Genomic DNA, 24,996 nt, shown 5'->3' on the forward strand with positions numbered 1-24,996 from the left:
CTAAATGTTAGCCTTTCTGTTAGCACTGTAGATGGGAACATTAGTATTATATACTTTCTCAATTGTGCATAACCTCTTTCACGGAAAATATTTCTAAGTTACTATGTTGTGCGGTTGTGGTCAAGGCCATTAAAGGACATTTGTTTTTGATAGCCTTCATATTTTCTTGTTGGCTCATTATAAGAATTTGCTACTAACAAACCTTTTAAATCTTATATATTATGCTGCATGGTCACACTGCAATACTGCATGTCAAGGTTGTTTCCTTCCACTCTAGACAAGGAGGGCCTTAAATGTATTGTCCCCATTTTTGGTCGTAGTAGAATGTTTCGTGACTGCACCCCTTGGGCCAACAGGGTCAACTGGGCAAAGCCCATCGACCACTCAATGTCCCTCTTTCCATGAGGTACAATGTCATAAAAATCATACAGGCCTGCGTCTCTCCATCACTTTTCACCTACTCGGCCCAGTGGGTCACTTAGCTTTGAGAAACAGGTCTTTAATGATGTAGCAAAATTGGAGGAAGCTTTTGAATATTTCCTTACACCATTTCTAAAACTGAGCGAGTGACACATTATGCTTTAAGAAACAACACTGAAGTAGTCATTAAACCAGCTGATAAAGGTGGTCGGATTGTTATTGTAGATCTAGCTGACTAGAGAAAGGAAGTTCTGCACCAATGAGGTAACACTGAGCATTACTTGCAGAGAACTGAGTGGCTTCCTTAGTCATAATGAGTTTCTCTTTCTAAATAACTAGACACCAAGAACTCCCATTATTAAATGTAATGAAAAATCCACAAAGGTTTGAGGAATCCACTTGGGAGACCGATTGTTTCTGGGTGCAGCTCTGATTTGGAACCAATTGGCAAATACCTAGATCTCTTTGTTAAAGAATTTGCCCTACATACATAAGGAAAAGCATGGACCTGATTAACCAAATGGAAAAAATGAAATCTGACCCTTTACTTGATCTCCTGGCAGGGTTAGACATTGAGTGCCTTTACACAAATACCCACAGAGAGAAGGACTTAACGTAATGGCCTACTGGTGGGATAAGAGACCCAAAACCCATTGGGTTCCTAGTTCCTTTCTAAAGTTACTCCTGGAAATTGCTCTTACTAAAAATTTCTTTTTATGTAAAACAAAAACCAAAACAAACCATTGTATCCACAATGCAAAGATGTCTCCTTAGTGCCATGTGCAGAGCCCGGTGCAAAGAGTACGGCCGGGTGCGGAGATTCCGGCCCAACTGCGTATGTAAAGATACGACTTGTAAATTACCTCTGTGAATACTGAAAGTCATAAATGACTTCTGTGAATACCAAAAGTCGTAAAGTTAGACTTTTGTCTTAGATTATCTTTGTCAATCGGCCCCATTGCTTATTAGTTACAGTGGTCTAAAAGGAACAATAAGAAGTTGATGGAATCTTCTCTAAATATGTTTGAAACTCCATTGTATTAGCCCTTCAAACAGATCATGATATTGTCTATTGCTTTTTATGATCACCTTTTTATGTCTTGTTTTACCACTGCACCCACTTGCACTATGTGATCACTTTACAGAGCACCTTTAATACATTTTGTAGATTCTTCTTTGCAGTGTCCTAATTGTAAAAATTCTTTCTTTTGAAGCTTTCTGTACCTAAAGGAATGCAGCACATTACCTTGGTCCACGTTTATCATTGCCAGTTATTCTGCATTACTGATCAAATTCATCAAATATTAATGGATTGTTATTGCTCATTATTGAATGACACCCACAGGGATATCAGTTGCTTTTTGATCACCGGAAGTGAGGTGGCATTCATTTTGTCTACCCCCTCTTCACCCATCATATTGCAGAAGCATTTGGGTTGGGTGTTTCGCGTAAGTCACACACTTTGCAGAGGAGGGAATGTCCAATTAACATTGTGCCGGTGTGAATTGTATGACCTGGCATATTAACAATCTTGATATATAACTACAACTCACCCATACTGTTAAAAGGCTGGTGACAACCAATTAAGGTGAACTGGGCGAGTAGGGATGTATGATGACAAATGAATGCTTCATACTGCCTAATATGCATAATTATTTTTGAGAGCGTTTTACAATATTTACAACCAATCTAATGCACTTGACTTGTAGATAAATAGTGTATACTTAATGTTCATATAGTAAAATACCATCTATTGTGTGTGCATACTGATTTGAGAGGTAAGGGGCGGGAATCGCTACATACCATTGGTGAATGAGAGATTCTATGACACGTTTGTTTGACTCCCTTCCACTCGAGCTTAAATCTGAAAAAGCTATCATTACCTTTGGGGCTTAAAGAATATACTTGGTGTAACCCCAAATAATTGGAGGGTAACATGACAATATAGTGCTTTATAATATGATTAGCCTGCTTTTGAACTCTCATGATTTTGGCATGTAGCAGAACTTTGGCACATGGATAAAGTTTATTTGCCCAAGATTACACATTAGGTCAAGTGGTAAAGTAAAGCTTGGACTTGCTGACTCCAGAGATGACATCATAGCTGTTAAATTGTATCTCCTTCATTCTATATTTCCTTCAAAATTCAAGTAATAGATCTACCAACCAATGCCACGCCACATATACATTTTCTCAACATAATGAGTAAATGGATCTAAAATTGGGAATAGGAGATTGTGTCAATATGTAGTAATGCATTCTGTGCATGACCCAGTTCAGAGAAATCACAATAGCAGATGATTTCCAAAAATCCCCAAACCATTCCCATTTTTTAGAGGAAGAGGAAGAGGACTGCCAGTTAATACAGGGATCCATTGATAAGCAGGATGAGGTGATGGTGTTTTGGTTAGGGGTAGATATCCTTCCGTATTAAGAAATATACTGACTCAATGAAGAGGTCATATTATTACCACGATAAACAGGCAGTGACTACATGCAACTCAATGGCTCAGTGTTAGAATTTGGGGTCTCTAATTGGCAGTGACATATACTCTGTCCAAGTAGGGACCCTTCCTTCTAGTCAGGATAAGGGAGATATACACCTAGATAACCTCTTCTCACCCCCTTGGTAGCTTGGCACGAGCAGACAGGCTTATCTCAGAGGCAATATATAGAGTATTTGTACATAGCACATACAGTAACACAGTGAAAACACTACAAATGTACAGCAGACCAGTTTACAAAAATAAACAATCTTTATCTTAACCAAACCCGACCAAAACAACAAGATTCCAACTTACACAACTCAAACTGTGACTTTTAAAAGGTTCCAAGCAATTCTCTCCATAGGAAAATATGGATGCAGGATTTGTTGAAAAACACAGCGATTCGTCAGTTTCTGAGTTGTTGGGGAGGCGATGCGACAGTTCTGCTGCACGCAGGAGAAGTGATGCGTCAAATTCAGACTGTAGGGGGAAGTAATGCGTTGATTTCCCAGGTGATTCTGGTCTGGTGTTGCATCAGAAAAACTTGCCACACAGGTGCAATGTGTGAGAAAATTCAGGCTCTATGAGTGCTGAGTTGATTTCCACAGCCACTGACCGAAGATGCCTCGATTCTTTTTAGCCACTCAGTGGGGCCGGTATTGGAGTCGGTGTGCTGTGGTTTCTCTGGCCGCGAGCTGGTGCTACATTGATTTCATCAGCTGCATGGGGCTGTTCGTCTGGAATTTCTTCCTCACAGTGGTGCTGCGTTGGAAAATGTAGCCGCAAGAAGAGTGAAGCATCGAGTTTGTAGATTTCTTCAGTTCTTCACAGCTTTCTGTAGCAGGAACAACCTCTAGGGGCCCAGAACTGAAATAGGAACCCCCAGTAAGGTCAGAACTGGATTCCAAGAAGGCTGTAGGTGAAGTCTTTGTGTCCCTTAAACTCTAGAACAGGAGGCAAGCACACACAAGTCCTAGGATATTCTTCTCAAGCAGATTTTCACAGCAAAGTCTAGTCTTTGTCCTCACCATTGTCCATTCGCTATTGTCCAAACAATTAAAAAAACTGCTTTACTAAAAGTTGTGTTATTAAATTCTGAGTTCAGAGAGCCCAAACTCAAAATCTCCAGCTGTTTCCAATTGAAAGCTACACTTGAAAAATGTTACAAGGCTGCTCCAATGATAGCCTATGGGAGAGCTAATCCTTGCAATAGTGAAAAACGAAATATGCACGTTTTCACTACCAGGACATGTAAAACACACAGTACTTGTCCCACCTTTTATATACACTGCACCCTGTCCATGGGTCTACCTTGGGCCTAACTAAGGGTGACATACATGTAAGAAAAGAGATGGTTAGGGCCTGTCAAGTGGGCACACTTGCCAGGTCGATACTTGTGTGGGCTGCACAACCAGTGCTGCACTCCCACTAGTTGCATTTGACTTACAGGCCCTGGGCACACACAGTGCACTTTACTATGGAATTACCAATAAATCAAATATGCCAATCATGGATTACCAATCAAAATCACAATTTACACAGGGAACACTTGCACTTTGGCACTGATTACCAGTGGCAAAGTGCACAGAGAGCACACTAACCAGCAAAAACAATATCCAGCAGACAGTAAGAAATATAAGAGGTAGAGGAAAAAAGACAGGGGAACCCACGCCAAGGATGCCCAGTCTAACACTCAATATTTTATTTGGATAACATTTGTTAAAGGTACTTACCCTAAGAAGGAAGTTTAGTCTGGCCAAAGACTCTAAGAAAATGTCAGCCCCTTTGTTGGTGTATTCATATCTTCCAGCAATGAAGAAAAACAAGGTCTTTTCAAGATTAAAGTCAAGATGGCTAAAAACAAAATGTTAATGTTATTGCATTACAAAAAGCACAATCGTTATTTAAGTATTATGATATTCACTCAATACACAAAACGGAGCTGGACTAGAACATTTTCTTACTTCTCTTTTGAAGGTAAGGTGCCAATTAGTATTTTTTCATGTTTTAGGACTTGTGTTTCAAAATGTAGAACTATGCATTGTAAAGCTTCAACCAACAAACACTTGTCTTTTCACTATTAGTATGAGCCACAGTTTGGATCTCCCAGATAATAAGAACATTAATGTTTTCTGAGTCTTAGTTTGAAGATAGTTGGGGCCTTCTATAATACTCTGAGAATCATGAAAAGGGTGCATTCTTGCTGTGAAACATATTAGGGTTTCTGAGGGCTCATTGAATTTGCCACTGTAATTGAGCTTGCTGTAGATTCTCAAGAGATCTGGCAGGTAGGCCAGCAAAGAGGGAACTTTTGTAGTTGTAACAAGTAGGGTTCTAATGAGGAAGGTCTCCAAGCTTGAGATGAAAGAAGAGTTAATGTGTATGACGTGCCAAGCATTGCAATTACAAATCTTTACCATTTGGACAACCTAAAGAAGAAATTACAATGTAATACTGCAAAAATGATACCTCTCACTGACACTGAAGTGTGAGGTTTTTAGGTCACAAGAAATCCAATTCTATTTTTTGTGAGGCATGTATAGGCACAATGCTGCATTCTATATAGTCAGCAGATAGATATTTAGACAAATGGTGAGGGCTAGATATTAATTAGGACAGCAATGTGCACATACCAAGATGCATCTCTGAAATGTTGGATGAAGGACAATCTTTAACAGAAAACATCTAAACCTCAGTACATACCTGGCAATGAGGTGGCTTGCTGAGATCCCAGATAGGAACTGAGATTGAAAAGGTGGAATTTTCCCATAATGATTTCAGGCTTTTTTATTGTTATTGCGTTCCAGCTGGAGGTAGTAATGAATTGTGTGACTTTGAAAACCACTGATAAAACCCTTCTCAGCCTGTTCATAAATTCTGTTTTCAGGATGTGCTGGCAAACTTTACACTAATGAGCAAGTCTTGCCAGGTGGCCCACTTTCTGGTCAATTGAGAGCGCTACAGAAAAACTAGTATTATTTGCCCATATACCAAAATAAGGTCTGGTGGTTCTTGCGAGATCATACAGGAGGAACATAAGATGTTAAACAGAACACCAAAAATAATGCCTCAGTGGCATGAATACATTTTGTACTTTTATTTGAGATATCAGAATAATGATTTATCCAACGTCACTGCCCATGTTCTAAACACTGTAGGGAGCTTAGCAGTAGATTTGCCCCTGCATCACTGCACCCTACAAATGCCACTCACTGAAGGATCCATGCTGAATATCTCAAAATGCTACAGAATAATCCAAAAGAACAAGGACACCACATTGTTCCTTATAAAGGTTAAGCAAAATATTACTTGTCACTGTAACTAGTGATATCTACATCTTGCAAATGAGAGAGAAACTTGGTTAGAAAGTGTCTAAACTTCCCATAGTCCCAGTTACTTCCACAAAAGTTTAAAAGCTGAAAAAAAAGTACGTCATGTCAATAGTAAATGGGCTTATAAGATGAAAGTGGTTATTTGGAGAGGGTTAAATGTACTTTCATCATTAGGAGTTGCTATGGAATTTCTAAGAAAAGTTGTGATTTCTCAGTTCCTCACATGGTTGTATTAACAATTGCAGATACATTTGATGTAATTAGTATGCCAAACCTATGCAGGAAATGTGTAGGACAATACAAATTAAGTGAAATAATACATTTTATACACTTTTATAATGTATATAATGAAACAATATACACCAGAGGCAGAGAAAAAAGGCTCTGGTATGACCATCAGCATGCAAATAGTCAGTTACCTAGCAAAAATATAATTACAAGATCTAAAAATCTTACTCTAACAAATTTCTGTATGTATCACGTTCAGGAAGTGAGGCTGACATGCAGAAAAGATTAGACAAAGAGAACACAACATTCCCTGGTTTGTATGATATTCCATTAAGTTAGAATTTAAAATGTCAAAACTTAGATTAAGGGTATGTTGCATAATATATTTTTTTAACATATTTTGAGATCCTACATGCATTTTTTCTTTCCAGAGGGACTTGGAATTATCACAATGTGCATTTACATTAATGAGAGGTCTCCTGTTTGGAAATTGCTTCTGGGTTACCAATCACTGGCAATTGGATAGCTGGGTCAATATAAATAAACTGTACAAGAAAAAGAAGTAGGTCAAAGAGCCTGACATTAATGGAATTATTTGTTGCAAATGTGACACATAAGGTTGTTTTGAGACTCTGGTTAAAATATGAAACTCACTACAATTTCTCTTAATATTGAGATAAAAAACTATACAGTTTACAGCTATTTAATTTACATATAGCGTTATGCTTAGAAGTCATTAGAAAATTCAGTTACATTATTCTTGCTGTATTATTGCTGTTTCCTTCTTTTCTAAGTGGGTTGCTAAAAGATTTCAAATGGAGGAGTATAAATAGTCTTTCTGTATTCTTAGTTCTTCTTTGATCTTAGGTACCTTGATTTAAGGGACTCATTTATTCTACATGCCTCACCTACATTCCCTATTGTTTCAGTTCAAATCTCTAACCTTTTCTTACAATAAACAGAATAAAAGTTTTCATCTTTTCCTGAAATGTATTATATTAGGAATTTAAATATTGCAGAACACATTACGTTTCCTGTTATATCGTAGTATGCGACATGTTAGAGTAAATCTTACCCATAGAAATGTCCCCGGATGAACTCTTGAATCTTAGACTTGTACATCACATGCAAATTTTGAAACTCATGCATAGCTGAAAACTTTTTGATGTTTAAACCATTAGGAGTAATTACATCTGCAAAACCAGAAGAATGAATGTTAATTACCTACATAATTTCCTAACATCTTTCCATAAATAACACAATTTTACAACTGCAATAATTACAATATACATGTTAGAATATGTACTATCTACTCTTAAATACCAACATGATATCTAAACATTAAACAACCTATAACTTATGTAAATCCTATTAACAATCACATGTCTCTAAAGCCTGTAAACAATTAGTGACAGCATTGCATTTCTCAAAGAGGGAGTAAAGAGAGCTGCAGCAAAGATTCAGACCATGACTTTTTGTTGAAAATATGCACCACAGGGATCTGTGAGATGAACATCAAAGAATGTATTAGTTTGACAACACCTGTACAAAGTTCAGAACAGAAAGCTGAGGTAAGATTACTAGGCAGTTTATCAAAGGATGGAGCAGGAATGGGGTGAATTTCTGCACAGAAAGGAAAGCGCAGGCATTTCAAATGTTTTCTTTCCACTTGCAAAATGGATATAACCTGATCTGCTCCTCTGTGGGCTGAACAAAAACCCAAAGGGCACAGATGCTTTTTAAAGCATTGAGATCGATTGAGAAATGTATTTACCACAATTCAAACTGCACTAAGGAAAATATGTTGCCCAGTCCATCACAGTGCACTCATCCTCCACACCAACGCTGAGCCCCGCAAAGACTTGCTACACAGCTGGAAGCTTCATCAGAACCAATACCGAGCGACACAAAGCCCCACATAGCCACACCACACAGCCAAAAGGTTTATTGGAACTGATGCTTACTGAAAAAAGGCCCTCTAAGCCTCACCACACAACTTCATAGGAACGGACTTAAAGTCTCGCAACACCACACAGACCTCGCTTAATGGACATAGGCTGCAACTCTCAGTAAGCCAAACTTGGTCTTGTGCCCGGCCTGCGCTCCAATGCGGCAGCCTGAACTTGTGACTTTGTACTGGTCCAGTGTGACTAGATACCATCATTTTGCCCTAGTTTTATCTCAACCTTTAAAATGCCACATCTCCAGTTCCACTGATTGGATTATTGTCATTTTGGTCTCAAATTATGTATACAATTTTACTCTATGTACTGAATTGGTGTAGAATTTAGATACCCTCATTTGGCGTTAGTTTTATCTAAACCTTTAGAATTCAATATCTCAAGTTCTACTGGGTGGATTATTGTCACTTTGGTCTCCAATTATGTATACAATTTTACTCTAGGTTTCTGAATTGGTGTGGGATTTTTTCTTGTGCTGTGTTTTCACTTTACGACCACTTGAGTGTTGCAACAATACTTTGCCTCCGAGTTAAGCCTGACTGCTTTTGTGCCAAGCTACCGGAGGGTTAATAACAGGTTAATTTAGAGACTTTGTGGTTCACACCGGCAAGGATTTTGGTTGAGGTTCAAGAAGGGGCATCACCCCCTCAATCAACCCAATTTATCATAGAGAGCAGTGTGGAGAGGCAATGGAAATCTCCTTCTCCTCCAGTCATGCACATTTAATGAGGAGATGGTGAGAAAAAAGAGGTGTCCTGAAGTGGCGAAAATGATGAACAAATTGAGAAGATCATCATGTGACTCCACTATGCTGATGATCTGTGAATCTTTCGCAATGGGACTGAACAGGAATTTGGGAAACTGAATAACAACAAATATAACCCCCAATTCACCAACAAGATCATTAAAGAAAGTGTTACACTCTATTAACTAGATTCCAGATTGTATATTTAAGAGAATAAAAATCAGGATTATATTCTATTAGTAAATGACTGCAGCTAATAGCTTTTTTCATGAAAATCTAAAACAAAGTATTTCATATGGGTATCCCATTAGAATGAGTAAGACTTGTATGACAGAGGAATAATTTGTGACCGGCAATAAAGGTCCCATAATAGATTCTTTTCAATGAAAATTATGCATAGATGAAAAAGAAAAGCACCAATGGGCTATTATATTTACAATATTAAAAACACAACAATAACAAATATTGAGGATGAGACGACAAGAATGATTATGAAATATACTAACAGAGTCGAAATCTATTATGAATATCTTACAAAGGCATTCCTACTTTACAGAAGCTAACCCAGCTATTGGAATACAGTTCAGCCAAAAACCAGTTATCACACATAGAAAGGCAATGTCATTGAAAAGCCGTCTGGTGAGTAGCCATTATTGTGGAAACAAATCTGGCAGTGTCTATTTGAAGGAAAAGCATAAAAGCTTCAAAACCATGTAATACCAGCAAAGGCATGCATAAAAGGAAAACATACAAAATGTTTTGAATAGATGTATAACTAAAATTTAGAAGTTAATACATCATTGAACTACAGCAGAACATTTCTAGTCTATGTTTTAGAATGCCCATGTGCCTTCAAATATGTTTAGAATATTACTAGCTGACTGAATAAACAACTTATTTGAATGCATATGAGGAATACAACATAGAGACTTTATCTTCCATTTATAAGCACTGTGACATACAACATAAAAAATAATGAAGTGCATTGAACTTTTAGGCAATAGATGCACAAAATGGAACAAGGAGGAAATCCAGTAAGACATCGGTCACAGCTTTAAATGAAGTACATAATTAAATTGGGGACTGCTGGAAATGACCATCTTATTTGTGGTACTCCCCCAGGTTTTTGCCTTCACTGCCATATTTATACTGAACCCGATTTTGTTGGCATTAGAACTTTGTACACTTTGCTTCTGCTAACCAGTGGTAAAGTACTTGTGCTATCATTATAAACATGGTAACATTTATATATGCTTAATAGGCATATTTAATTTACTTAAAGGTCCCTATTAAATGTTATGTACCCAGAGCCTGTAAATTAAATACTGCAAGTGGGCTACAGCCCTCATTGTGCCTCCCACTAAAGTAAAGCTGTTAAACATGTTTCAGCCCTACTGGTGTAGCCTTCAGTGTAGTTTAAACTGTCATTTCAACCTGGCAAAATAAACCTTTTGCCTGACCTAAATGCTCCTTTTTAATAATTCGAAGGCAGACCCTAAAGGGTGCATGGTATTTTAAAAGTAGGACATGTGTACTTATGTTTTACATGTCCTGGCAGTGGAAAACTGATGTAATTTTTTCTGTAGCAAGGCTAACTCTCCCATAGACCATAACACCTTATTACACTTAATAAGTGATAACTTCATCTTCTGAGCAGATAAATACGTCTTCCAGTCATTTGAATTGTAATTCAAAGTTCTCTTTAATGGTAAGTTTGGATTTTAAGTTACTATTCTGAAAATGTCACTTTTAGAAAGTTCAAACAACAAACAAAACGCCAATGTTCATAGCCACTGTATTATATAACAGTGATCCTTTTTAATTTCTTCTTTTTTCTTTACAATAATGTAAACACCTTGATCATTTTTCTATACTACTATTATAAAGCAAGAACTTTGGACCTTTGAGGCGGGTAAACTCGGGAACCACAGCGCCAATCCACACACCCGATACATCATTGTAATCGTCAGGGTGTGCAGATGGATATAGGCTATATAAATTTAAAAAATATACGTTATTTAAAAAATTGACAATCAAAAAAAAGTAGTCCCTTTCAAGTAGCGCCGGCCGCGACCTGCGTGGTGACATCAGGAGCGCGGGGAGGAGCGGCGTGCAGGAGCGGAAGAGGAGCGGCGGACATCAGCGCGGGGAGGAGCGGTGGACAGGCTGGAAGGAGCGGTGAGGAGCGGTGGACAGGCGGTGAGGAGCGGCGAGGAGCGGCGGGGAGGAGCGGTGAGCGGCGGATGAGGTAGGTTATTTATTTAATTGTGGTAGAGTCTGTGCGGGTGTGGTAGAGTCAGCGCGGGTGTGGCAGCTGAATTGGGGTAGAGTCAGTGCGGGTCTGGCAGAGTCAGCGCGGGTGTGGCAGAGTCAGCACGGGTGTGCAGCTGAATTGGGGTAGAGTCAGTGCGGGTTTGGCAGAGTCAGTGCGGGTCTGGCAGAGTAAGCGCGGGTGTGGCAGAGTCAGCTAATAGTAGTATAGGGGAGCGGCGGATGAGAACATGAGAACATTACAAGTGAGCAAAAAACAAAAGCAAACGTTACAATAAATGAAGCAAGCGGATGAGGTAGGTTATTTATTTATTTATTAAGGAGCGGGGAGCGGCGGATGACAACATGAGAACATTACAAGTGAGCAAAAAACAAAAGCAAACGTTACATTAAATGAAGCAAAAGCAAAAATGACAATCGTGAGCCAAAAAAATACAAGAGCTAGCAAAGGGTGCATTACAAAAGCACATGACGAATCATTACAAACCAACATGTACCATGATTGAAACAGTTCTGAATTTTAGTATTGTGCACTTTTGGCTGAGAGACGCATTCTCAGCCGAAAGTGCACAATATTAATGATTGTTGGAACGTCAGTGGATTTTATCGAACAATTCCAAGACTGCTCCACTGTTCCTTAACCAGCGTGGCACTGGGCCATTGAGCATGCCCATTTTGAAGGAATTTATTGGGTACAAGTAGTGGAAAACAAAGAACATTTCCTCTTGGGTTTCATAGGGCTCACTTAATCCAAAGTACCATTAGGTAATTTTGTGTCTCTATTTCACTACGGGTTTATTATGGCTTTCAGAATCCTCTCTATTGATACTCCACTATAGTGACCATTGGTAATATTAGTCTCCTATTGATTGAAGGCATTGTAATCAAAGTAAAGGGTAAATAAACTCTGAACATATTTTTCTAGGCCTCGTAAAATATTTTTTAATGACTGAAGAAAACGTTCTAATAGCACGAGTGAAGAGGTCTGAGTAGCTGTGTGTTTTTTCTGCTTTAGTTAATTTCGATTAAATGCTTTTAGATGGGAAATGAGGGGTAGAAATAAAGTATCAAACTAAATATAGGTTTTGAGGACAACCAGTTCCTGATTAATTGGTATTCATTGACACTGTGTATGAGCAATTGAGTTGCTTCTTCCATACATGAACATCTATTATGACCCGATAAGGAATAACTTTTATTTTCTCACATACACAACAGAGGAATTGCACATGCTCTGCAAATATGCTGCTGTTACTGGATAGAAAAAAAGCTGAATCGTAATTAAACAATTTATTTTGTCTTTGCAATTCTCTGGAATGGACTTTCGGATAACAAGGTACGCGTCCATGCAACTTTTATAAACCACAAAAACTAGCTCAATCTGTAGGAACATGAGATTCCAAATACAATTAGGACAGAAATGTAGACGTCAAATGACAAAAATTTATCATCAAAACAGAAATCAGAAATATTTGTTTTAAAACAGCAGTGCTAAAGTGCCCAGAGGCCTAAAACCACCAACACCATGTCAGAAAAAAAGGCTAGGAGAAAGGCAAAAAGTTTAGGGATGGCCCTGCAAAACGGGCCAAGTCCAACAGTTACCTTATTACTTTTAACGTGCTACGTTTTGATTTGGAACTGATAGGGATGTCAAGTTTTGACTCACATGAATTGTAATTTAAAAACCTCTTAAACTGTAAAATCTGATTTTAGCTCATAATTCTGAAAATGTAACTTTTAGGAAGCTAGCATTTTCTTGTATTAACCATGTGTGATTTATGGCAGTATGCTGGGTCACATGACTATGAATAGCTCTGCTGTTGGGGTTCGTGTATTCCTGCCAGAAATGGCACAAAGGGGCCAAGGTGTGGGCAGATGGGCCTTCTTGCAAGGATAGCTGGGGCCAAAGCTGTTTCCTGCCCCACTGACACTTCAAAGAACTGCCTCCATCGCACACACCGAGGAGCAGGACATTAGATTTTCATCACCCCAGAATTCTTGCAGTTTTGGCAGGGAAAGGGAAGAACGTTTCAAACCCAGATGTGGGGGTAACCTAGAATATTTCCCCACTTCAAAGCCTGGCACAAGGCATAAATATTGTACCGCAGAACGCACCTTCAGTACACTTCTGACCTCTGGAAGACTTCAAAAGGACTGCCTTGTTACCCTGAGGACTGATCTGCTCCTACCAGCCAGCTGTTTTGCTCCCCAAACAATGCCCTGCAGCTTGAGGCCTGCTTTGTTGCTTGAATCCAGGAGTGCCAACGTGACCCCAAGGGCAAGTGGGCTGGCCTTCTGTGTGAGCTACCAAGATGTAACTAGCTCCAGAGACATTGAACCCTTCACCTAGCCTCTGCTGGAGTGAGTTCTAACCATCGAGTGGTATTCACTAGATCCTGGTTCCTTGGAAGTTGTGTTAGAGGTGCTGCTCCTGCCTGAGCTTAAAAGTTGGAACTTAGAAACATTTTCACTAAAAAGTGCCAGAATAATTGACAGATGACCAGGGCCTACCTGCCAGCTGATTTGTCCAAGGTTCATCGCTGGTCTGCCTGACATTACGGTAGCGCCCGCTAAGTTCTTCTCCACAGCAGCAAATCCTGTTCAGCTGGACCTCTGAGCAAAGGTATTCGGCCATGTGGGGCCCTCTTTGGCTACAGTTTTCACCCCGATGGAGGGTTTTGACTTCCAAAAAGTGGTCCAAGTCTGAAGGTACAAATGTTTACCGAGCTAGAAGGTGACAGGCTTCCCATCGACGGTGATTACCTCTTGGCCTTGGAATCTAGCTTCTCCTGCTTAGAGCTTTTTCTCGCCATTGTTAAAGGCTTCACTGAGACTTTAACATGACTCCTCTTCAGACACAGCCTGCTGCCTTGCCCCACAGAACTCTATCTTCCCCATGGACTTTTATTCAGAATTTTTTCTAAGTCCTATGATAAGCCAAAACCGGGCACAGCCCACCTACTGTATTCGACCTGCGCTCCATCGCGATCAACCATGATTTTTGACTTTGCACCGGTCTCGCATGACTAGATACCTGAAGTTGGTGCTTTGATCTTTTAGACGCTATTTTCACCAACAAAATTTAAAATTGTTAATTTCAGTTCTACTTTTAGGTTTTAAGACATTTTAGTGTAAGTTTATTTATTAAAATGTATCATTTTTGGGGGAGGGTTTGCACTGTGTTTTCACTTTTTTACTATTTTGTGCTGCATAAATCCTTTACACAGTGCCTCTAAATTAAGCATGGCTGCTTTTGAGGCAAACTACTAGTGGGTTAAGCAAAGAGTAATTTAATGCCTTTTGTGGTTCTCCTGGACTAGATTTGTGGTAGTTGCTTAAGTAACCCAATTTCTTACAGCAACCAATTCCTTACATTTCAGGGGCACATTTATTGTAAGGACAGAAACACTGAGCCCCGGACTTATTCCAGATGTGTAAAGTACTTATCAGCAACTTGCAGAGCAGTTACTGTGGGTGGCCATGTTAAGAGAATTTCCGAACATAACCAGTTTGCCTCTGGAAGGTAGAAGCGCAATCCAGCAAATAAAGATTTTAGCCAATACCTCTGGTGAACTTAGCCCTCTGGTTCAATGCCTAGGGAGGTTCCTAAAAACATTACTTTTCATGTTGCTGGAAAAATACCCATCATCCCAAATGTGAAAACCATGATTTGCAGGAAAAGAAAGGTGTGTAAAGTACTACCTACTCAACCTAAAACGTTTAGTGAAATCTTGTTGGTTGCGGTCCGACCACCATCTGTTGCTGCGGTCCGGCCGATGCATTACAATGCATACGGTCGAAGGCAGCAGGCGGAGGGACTGTCCGACGTCAGAAACACTTCATAATCACTAAATGACGGCGGCTCCACCATCAGGATTATGATGTCGGTTTCTGACAGCCATTCCATGTTGGCCTTTTCGACATGGAAAGTCTGTTGGAAAGAGACATTGGGGGCCTCTAGCAGGGTCCCCTTTCCTTTTGGCTCTAAGGTCTGGTGCTCGGGGTCCACCTATAGTGCCCCCTAAACATTCCCTGCATTGTGTGGCAGGCACCAGGAGGTCCCTGCCACACGGTGCAGGGATGTATGAAAACATCAATTTTTCAATGGAAGCTTGTGCTGCAGGCCTTTTCCACCCGCTGCGCAAGCTTTCATTGAAAAATGTAAGTTTCTCATCCAAATACTGCAGTCAGAAACCGCTGACCCGAGGTTGGGTGGTTCCCAATCCACAGCAGTTTGCCCGACATCATAATAAGCTCCAAAGTCTTTTGTATATTCCTTACTGATATATAAGAAATCCTCTGCACACTGTGACTTCTTGTCAATAATTAAAGGAAAAACTATTTTAAAAATGCTTTTGAAAATTATAATTGACTTTGGAATTGCAATGATTTCCACAAAAAAGGGAAACTGGATCCTGGCATTCAAATTCAAGGATTGTTTTCCATTGTTCAAAGGCTATACTGCGTACAATTAAAAAAAAAATTCCTTAGCTGGGGATTACATGTCTAACTGTAAATTTCAATTTGAACTTAAAATGCTCACAGCCATAGCTTTTGTTCCCCCGAGTTCTACAGAGCAATCAATATGAATAGTTTTGAGGTAATTAAGGAACATTGGCACACTATTTTGAACAAACATAGTTTGGTCATATAAATAGGAGGAGTCACAGAACACTCCTTTGTTACAGGATTGAGAGGTGGAATTGGTACTTGACCTGTTTAGAAGTGGACAAAAACTAATAATGCCTTTGAGGGATGAAATCATTTTTTTTTCAGTTCTGTAGGGAAAGCTTATCCCACATTTTACAATGTCCTGGAAAAGGAGCAGTTTCCAGGAAATAAGACAAACTCAATCTGGGCTACCTGTCCTGCAAGTAGTCTGTAGCCCAGAGTTGAAAAGAAAATTAAAGATTTCAATGAAAGACTCCTTTTTACATTTCAATAATTTGGAATGTTTGGGGAGACAGCTTACTTAGAAAAGGATACATATGCTTTACGTTACTACTTATACAATATTAATGAAGAACTAACAATACACAGTTGTAGGAAACTGGCTCTGCATATAGTGTACCAAAATGAGATACGCTGTGCTGCAGAGAGTCCAAGCAACCCTTATTGCTTTACAGAGGCAAAAATCATAACACAAAATGCTCTCTCTTGTGGAAGTGTGGGAGAGCAGTTTATTATTCTCAGAGGTTAGTGCTAAGCATTCTTTGTACTCACAAAGGCAATAAATGAGACACACACTCAAAGACCAGTTAAAAAAACATAACTCACAATTTTATATAACTCTTGAGACCAAGAACTTTGTTATCAGGTAAGTACTTTTAAAAAATATTGAATTTCACATGTGAGTAAAATGTTCACTTAAATGCATAATGCTTTCCTATAGGAGAAAAATACATATACAGTATACAGTATGCAGGTACTTATAGTTGGTTTCCGGGGGTCAGATCCAGGCTTAAGGTGGAAGAGGGTAAAGTCCTGTACTACCAGCAGTTAAAGTTTACCTGCCATGGGGAATCCGGCGGCAGAGATGCTGGTCGGGTTTGTAGCCTTACGTGCTACATCAATGGTCGGGGGTCACCTACAACCAGGCTGCAGAGGGAGGTGTGGGGAAAAGTCCAAGATCTCCCAATGGGGGCTCGGTTCACAAGGGTCCTAGGAGCAAGGGGGCACAGCCAGTTCTTGGGAACCTGGGCTGGGACGCTCCGATGCAGAGGGGTTAGGTCAGCTGGGCTGGTGAGTGATAGGACCTTGCGTAGTCGGTCTCGCAGGTTGAGGGTGCAAAAATCAGGACAACTGGCCACTTTGGTTGTGGGTTTCTATGGTACATCCCCCAACAGCTGCTCGGTCTCAGTGCTGTTGGAGCCCCGAATGGATTTAAACAGGCCCTGGGTAATGCAAGGGGTCTGGTACCCCGCTTATTGGTGCTGTGTGATTGGTCCTGGCATTTCCTCACATTTTGGGGAGATGAATCTAACCTTCTAGAGCACGGTGACCTTTTCCGTGGCAACTGCTGCATTGGTACGACCAGTAAGTTGCAGCACAGTAAACCTGGCTCTACTGTTTCAGTGCCTGTGCTGACTGCAGGGGAGTGATTCCTCTACTCCAAAAGAGATTGCTGGCAATATACGAAGGGCTGGAAGTCTACTGGGGCTCTTGGTAGAGCTTCAGCTGCAGCACCAGTCGGTTTCTTCACGAATGCTGAGACTGGTGCAGGAAGGCAGGGTTTGGCACCAAAATTCCACCGCAAGCCTTCAGTTCTTGTCTTCACAGCTCTTCTTTGTCCTCTTCATCTGGGCCCTTCAAATCGGAGTTCCTGGCATCAGGGGTACCATCTAAATCCTCAATGTAGGGGCAGTTAACCTACCTTGAGAAGCTAATTATTAGCCATCCTGCTTTGAGGAGGTGACAATATCTCCGGCCAGAGCAGGCATTATTTAAGCCCTCAGAGAGCATGGGCTCTCAACTGCAGGAGGTCAGAAACCTGTCTGTGTTGACAGGCTGGTCTGCACCAGTTAGCCAGCACACTGGAGCATGGTAGGTTTTCAGGGGGTACATCTTAGGTAACCTATGGGTGCATGTATTAATAAATCTATCACTAGAAAGATTGTGGGCTTATTAACACAAGATGTTTGATACCAAACATCTTTGGTTTCAGTAAAGCCATCATGTAGCTGGGGAATTTGTAATCACCCGTGCTCAGTACATATACTCAAGATGGCTTCCATGTACACTGGTAATGTCTAAGAATCAACATCATAGGGGCATATCTGCTCGTTCAGATATGTCCTCACATGGAATATAATGCACCCTGTCTTAGGGTTGACTTACATATATTTCATGCTGTGAATGAAGGAATGGCACACTGGAGGTGTGCCATGTGTTGCCTTCACTCTTGTCTGAACCATGTCACACAGCCAGCAATGGCTGCGTGCATGAGTGTAGTGAATAGTTCCTTAGGGTAGCACAATACATGCTGAAGCCATTATGGATCCTCCTTAGCTTCCATGTCCTAGATACCAGGTGTACCATTTACTAGAGACCAACAGGGGTGATAAAGGTATTGCCAATTGGTGGAACAACTGTACAATTTTAGGAAAAGAGAGCTGGCACTGGGGACCTAAATATGAGGAACCCAGTGTACTTCTGTCAAAATTGCATCAGGTACCAGTCAAAAAGTGGGGGTGACCATGTCTACAAGGGGCACTTGCCTACAACAGTCATTTACTCTCCTGGCTTTACAATACCCCCTAATAATCAAATAAAAAAATTGCCTGATTATTTACAACAACGTGAAAAATCTAAAATTCATTCTCTTTCATCCACTTTTCAGACTTCATAATATGATGGTCCTACCTATAGCAGTTTTTTCTCCACAAGCATAATATCTGGTTTTCAAAATAACTAATCTTGCTTCTCTCATTGGGAACAAAATCAGTCTCCAGGTAAACCAAAATATGCCCATGACAAAACCTGAAAAGATATTTTTTATACTATAAAAACCCCGGTTTCAAATCAAAAAAGATGTACTCAGGGAGTACATTTAAGTTGGGGATTTAACCATACACTCACTGCATGTATTGACATAGCAAAAATCCAGATATCTCATTCATTCCACCATGCCAATTCACAAAACTCATCTATTTCAATCAATCAACAATTTATATAGCGCGCTACTCACCCGGGGGGGAGGGGTCCGTTACTGCTCGAAAAGCCAGGTCTTGAGTTGCTTCCTGAAGGAGAGATGATCCTGGGTCAGCCGTAGGTGGATGGGGAGGGAGTTCCATGTCTTGGCCACCAGGAAGGAGAAGGATCTTCCTCCGGCGGTGGCTCTGCGAATGCGTGGTACGGTGGCGAGGGCGAGGCTGGTCGATCGCAATTGGCGGGTGGGCGTGTAGAAGGTGAGGTGGTTGTTGAGGTACTTGGGGCCCAGGTCGTGGAGAGTCTTGTGTGCGTGGGTGAGGAGTCTGAACGTGATCCTTTTGCTGACGGGGAGCCAGTGCAGGTCTCTCAGGTGGGCGGAGATGTGGTTGTGGCGGGGGATGTCAAGGACGAGTCGTGCGGAGGCGTTCTGTATGCGCTGGAGTCTTTTCTGCAGTTTGGCAGTGGTTCCCGCGTAGAGGGTGTTCCCGTAGTCCAGTCGGCTGGTGACGAGTGCCTGGGTGACCGTCTTCCTGGTTTCGGTGGGGATCCATTGGAAGATCTTTCGGAGCATGCGCAGGATGTTGAAACAGGATGAAAAGATGGCGTTGACTTGTCTGGTCATCGAGAGGGAGGAGTCCAGGATGAAACCCAGGTTTCGTGCATGGTCCGTTGGCTTGGGGGTGGTGCCCAGGGCAGGGGGCCACCAGGAGTCGTCCCAGGATGAGGACTTCCGTCTTGTCTGAGTTCAGCTTCAGGCGGCTGTCCTTCATCCATTCGGCGACATCCTTCATTCCCTCGTGTAGGCTGGCTCTTGCGGTGGCAGGGTCGTTGGTGAGGGAGAGGATCAGCTGGGTGTCGTCGGCGTAGGAGATGATGTTGAGGTTGTGTTAGCGTGCGATGTCTGCGAGGGGGCTCATGTAGACGTTGAAGAGGGTGGAGCTGAGCGAGGATCCTTGTGGTACGCCGCAGATGACTTCGGTGGCCGCTGATCTGAACGGGGGGAGGCAGACTCTCTGGGTTCTTCCGGCAAGGAACGAGATGATCCTTGTCTTGGATTCTGAAGTTGCTGAGGCGCTGTACGGTGGCGAGGGCGAGGCTGGTCGATCGCAATTGGCAGGTGGGCGTGTAGAAGGTGAGGCGGTTGTTGAGGTACTTGGGGCCCAGGTCGTGGAGAGTCTTGTGTGCGTGGGTGAGGAGTCTGAACGTGATCCTTTTGCTGACGGGGAGCCAGTGCAGGTCTCTCAGGTGGGCGGAGATGTGGTTGTGGCGGGGGATGTCCAGGACGAGTCGTGCGGAGGCGTTCTGTATGCGCTGGAGTCTTTTCTGCAGTTTGGCAGTTTGGGTGCGGTGGCAGACTGCGTCGAACGCTGCAGAGAGGTCCAGGAGGATGAGGGCAGCTGTTTCCCCGTTGTCAAGCAGGGATCTGATATCGTCGGTGGCTGCGATGAAGGCGGTCTCGGTGCCGTGGTTGGCTCAGAAACCGGACTGTGAGGGGTCGAGGGATTCGTTCGTCTCGAGGAAGGCGGCGAGCTGTTTGTTGACGGTCTTCTCGATGACTTTGGCAGGAAAAGGGAGGAGCGAGATGGGGCGGAAGCGCTTGAGGTCGGTGGGGTCTGCTGTCGGTTTCTTCAGGAGGGCGCTGAGCTTGGCATTCTTCCAGCATTCCGGGAAGGTGGCGGTGTTGAAGGAGATGTTAATGATGTCCCGGATTAGGGATGCGATGATGGAGTTGGCCTTGTTGAAGACGTGGTGGGGGCAGGGGTCGGTTGGGGATCCGGAGTGGATGGTGTTCATCGTGCGGGTGGTGTCTTCGTTGCTGACGGGGGTCCAGCTGCAGAGGGTGGTGGTGGGGGGCATTGGTTCGGTGGTTAAGTGCGTGGTCAATGCGCCGAAGCTGTTGTGTATGTCGGCGATCTTGCGGTGGAAGAAGGAGGCGAGTGAGTCGCAGAGGTCTTGCGAGGGTGTGATGTTGTTGTTTCCGGCGCTGGGGTTGGAGAGCTCTTTGACGATGCTGAAGAGTTCCTTGCTGTTGTGGGTGTTGTTGTCCAGTCGTTCTTTGAATGTTGTCTTTTTGGTGGTGCAGATCAGCTGGTGGTGTGTGCGGGTGGCGATCTTGAGGGCAGTTATGTTTTCTGTAGGCTGGTCGTGGCGCCAGGCTTTTTTGAGGGTGCGGCAGTTTTTCTTGGATGTTTTGAGTTCGTTGGTGAACCACGAGGCTTTCTTGCTGCCGGGTCTGCTGGGTGGGTTCTTTAGTGGTGCGAGGTCGTCGGCGCAGTTGGTGAGCCACTGTGTGAGGTTGCGGGCAGCTTCGTTGGGGTCCGTTGTGCTGGCGGGATGGTTCTGGCTGAGGGAGGTGGTGAGCTGGTTGGCGGTGATCTTGCTCCAGCTCCTGCGGGGAACCTGTTGCAGGTGGTGGTGGGTCGTGGTTCTCCTAAAGCTGAAGTGGATGCAGCTGTGATCAGTCCAATGAAGTCCGGTGGAGTGGTTGAAGGAGATGTGCTACCTGGAGGAGAAGACGGGGTCAAGCGTGTGGCCGGCGTAGTGGGTGGGGGTGTTCACCAGTTGCTTGAGTCCGAGGTTGGCGAGGTTGTCCAGCAGGGTGGTGGTGTTGCTGTCATTGTTGTTCTCAGGTGGGAGTTGAGGTCCCCTAGGAGGATGTAGTCAGAGGAAGTGAGGGCATGCGGGCTGATGAAGTCTGCGGTGGCTTCGCTGAATTGTGTGCGTGGGCCCGGGGGTCTGTAGATGAGAGTGCCTCTGAGGGTGGTCTTGGGGTCGGTGTGTATCTGGAAGTGAAGGTGCTCGGCGGCGGCTGTGTTACTGTACTAAACTGTCAAAAACCCCATCTCAAACAAGAAAATATGCACAAAGGGCGGGTAGTTGAGCCAGATAAGATACCCTATACTCCCCTTCATACCAACAATCAAAACATCCAACTTGTTCCAGCATACAATCCACTTATCCAACCCTATCAATAACTTGAGTAAAAATAAAGTAAGGATGAGATGCAAATTAAAATTAAATATAATAATGCATCCAACTTTTTCATTTCTGTTAATGTCATATATTAAGTGCACAAAAAAAGCAAAATTGTTCTCTAACAAAAATGGTCCAGTCAGTGATTCTTTGGCAACCTGCATGGAAATAAAAATAATGCAACATACACAGAACACAACTTTTGCAACATTTAAAGACTTGTTCTCATTTCTTTTTATTAACATAAGGTTATTGACCACATTACATATGTCTGATTATTACACATTTAATAAGCAGAGTGAGACAATCAACAGTCAGTTCCACGTTTCTAACATAATTCAGTCTTATACAGTTGGTAAGTATCCATTAGCAAGTCAACAGTACTTTACACATATATCTCGTAAGAGTCTAGCAGACGGGATAATACATTCCTCACCCAAAGCCCAATCATATTGCCTATTCTTGCAATAGGGGATCTTCAGCCCTAGCTCTTGGGGTGGCGCATGGGGATTCCACTTACCCCAGATCTTCTCCCAATTTTGGGGGCATCTCCTACTTTCGTACACAGATCTCTCAGCTACCATGCACCAATCCAAGTCCGTCTTCCAATCTCCAAGGGATGGAGTTGTCACCACCCCCTACATCTGTGCGATATTTTGTTTGGCTACCATCATGCCCAGTGTAACCCATGTTTATTCAGCCAGGAAAAGTCAGTGGCATCCCAAATGTTAAGGACGCACCATTTGGCTGAAAGAGACATGGTTATTCCTGTGTCCTCACTCATGCACGATACCACCGCTCCAGAGTATGTTTTGACATTTGGGCATCCCCACAGGATAGGGAAAATAGTTCCCACCTGTTCACATTTCCTGAGACTGATTGTGTCCATATGTATGCCCAATTCTACCCATGTGGTACAAGAAACGTAGACTCTGTGAAGTATTTTAAGTTGCCGTAAATGAAAAAGCAATTTCACAGCAATCTGCCAGGTCTGTGTCCCCGCGTTTTCAAAGCTGGGTGAGAGTGTCTGGGAAACTATTTATGAGTTTTCAATATGTAAGAGAAATCGCCTTGGTGGTGGGAAGTTCCTCCAGTAGTCTTTCCTCCAATGGAGATGACTCGGATAGGTTTTTACTAGGGGATAATACTGCCTGGGGGGCATGTCGGATTTGTAAATAGCAAAAGGCCTCTGTAAGAGTCAACTCGTAGGTTTTTTGTAAGTCCGCAAATGGAATCACCCCTTCGGTGGTATATAGGTCCCTCATGGTGGAGATCCCTATCAAATCCCATTTATCAAATCCCTGCCTTTTTGCCTTTGTGTCCAGAAGTTCAGCATCCCACAGAGGCATGGCCCGTGTGATCTTCTTTTACCACCCCAGTTTTCCCAGCGTTGCATGCCAGAGAGTGACTGTTAGTGCTGTTGGCCCTTCCAGAGAAGGACAGCTTGGCTCAGTGTATAGTAATCTACGGTATCCTACTGGTTGGAGAACCAGGTGGTCCATGCAATAGGCTGGCTCCTCCCTGGGCTGGTGGGCCCAGTGGTTGACAGTCATTAGTTGCGTTGCTCTATAGTATGATTGGAGATCGGGGAGGGCTATCTCTCTGTCATACCACCATGTGTCAGTATCACCAGGGCAATACATGGGGAGCCGCAATCCCACAGCATGATTTCACTATTTATTTCTTTAAAATAAGTGTCAGGTACTGGAAAGGGCGTGTTCTGTGGCATGTAGAGAAAACGGGGCAGTGCCATCATATTAAAGAGTGCTGCTCTTCGTAATAAAGAGACAAGGGGAGATCTCCAGTGCCTCACATCACTTTTAAGACTTGTTAAATGGCTAAGCAGATTTGTTGTTGTGAATGTCTTAGGATCAGTGGTAACGAGGATGCCCAGGTATCAAAAACTCTCTGTTGCGACACAAGCCTCACATCCTGGGGGGAGGTGGGGTGTTGGGCCATGGAGGACAAATATAACTGATTTTGTCCAATTAATCAGATATCCAGAGTATTTCTCAATCGATCGACAGGATGCTCATCAGTTTTGGGATGGCAGACCTGGGGAAGGTCACATTGAGAAGAATATTGTCGGCGTATAACAAGATTCTTTCCTCCCATTCCTCTGTCCATCGCAGGCCCCGGATCAGGGGGTCCCCTCTGACCCACGCTGTCAGGGGTTTGAGAATCAGTGTTAATATTAGGGGAGATAGAAGGCAGCCCTGTTGTGTTCATCGACAGTGGGGGAAAACCCTGGATGCTCTACCATTCACCACCATGCGTTCCAAAGGCTTTCAATATAGTAGTCGCAGCCAGGATAGAATTCCTGGGCCGAAGCCCATGTGGCGGAGTACAGCAAAGAGATATGGCCACTCCACGGTGTCAAAGGCCATGTGGGCATCGAGAGACAGGATCGCCACATCTTCATCAAATTTGTGTGCCTGACCCAGGTCTCTAGGGAGTTGGTGCAGATTAAGTGCTGTATTACGACCCGGTATAAAACCTAATTGGTCTGGATGGACGTTAGTGGGGTCAAACGGAGAGCTAAGAGCTTATCCAGGATCTTCGTTTATGCATTCCATAGAGAAATGGTCCTGTAGGAGGCCCATTGTTCCAGTGGTCTGCCCTCCTCATCTCTTACAACCACCAAGGCGAGCCTGTGTTCCTCTGGGAGGGTGCCTACTTTTCTACTTTCTTTGAACATTTTTGAGAGGCCCTATGGTGGGGTTGCCGTGAGTTTATATAATTCTATGGGCATGACATTGGGCCCCATTGCTTTGCTCGGATGTAGTGCTCGGATGGCCAGTTTCACTTCCTCCTCTGTGAGGTCACTATCTAAAAGCGCCACCTCATCGGGAGAAAGAGTCATGAGAGGTGAATGAATGAATGAATTTATTTGTTTGGTTACTAAAAACCATTACATAAAACCAGAATAC

The 24,996-nt window shown here is 42.7% G+C and overlaps 1 protein-coding gene across 2 annotated transcripts in view; it reads right to left on the reverse strand.

Annotated features, from left to right (window-relative positions):
• The window catches only part of GYS2 (glycogen synthase 2), a 589,778-nt gene that overhangs the window by 263,506 nt on the left and 301,276 nt on the right, over positions 1 to 24,996 (reverse strand). For both annotated transcript variants that reach the window (XM_078674071.1, XM_078674070.1), the window contains 2 exons: positions 7,542 to 7,659; positions 4,640 to 4,760 (listed from right to left, as the gene is read on the reverse strand). In XM_078674071.1, coding sequence (XP_078530197.1) covers positions 4,640 to 4,760; positions 7,542 to 7,659 — 239 coding nt within the window. The remainder of the gene's footprint in view (positions 1 to 4,639; positions 4,761 to 7,541; positions 7,660 to 24,996) is intronic.

Source organism: Lissotriton helveticus, chromosome 1_1, assembly GCF_964261635.1.
Source record: "Lissotriton helveticus chromosome 1_1, aLisHel1.1, whole genome shotgun sequence".
Taxonomy (NCBI): Eukaryota; Metazoa; Chordata; class Amphibia; order Caudata; family Salamandridae; genus Lissotriton; species Lissotriton helveticus.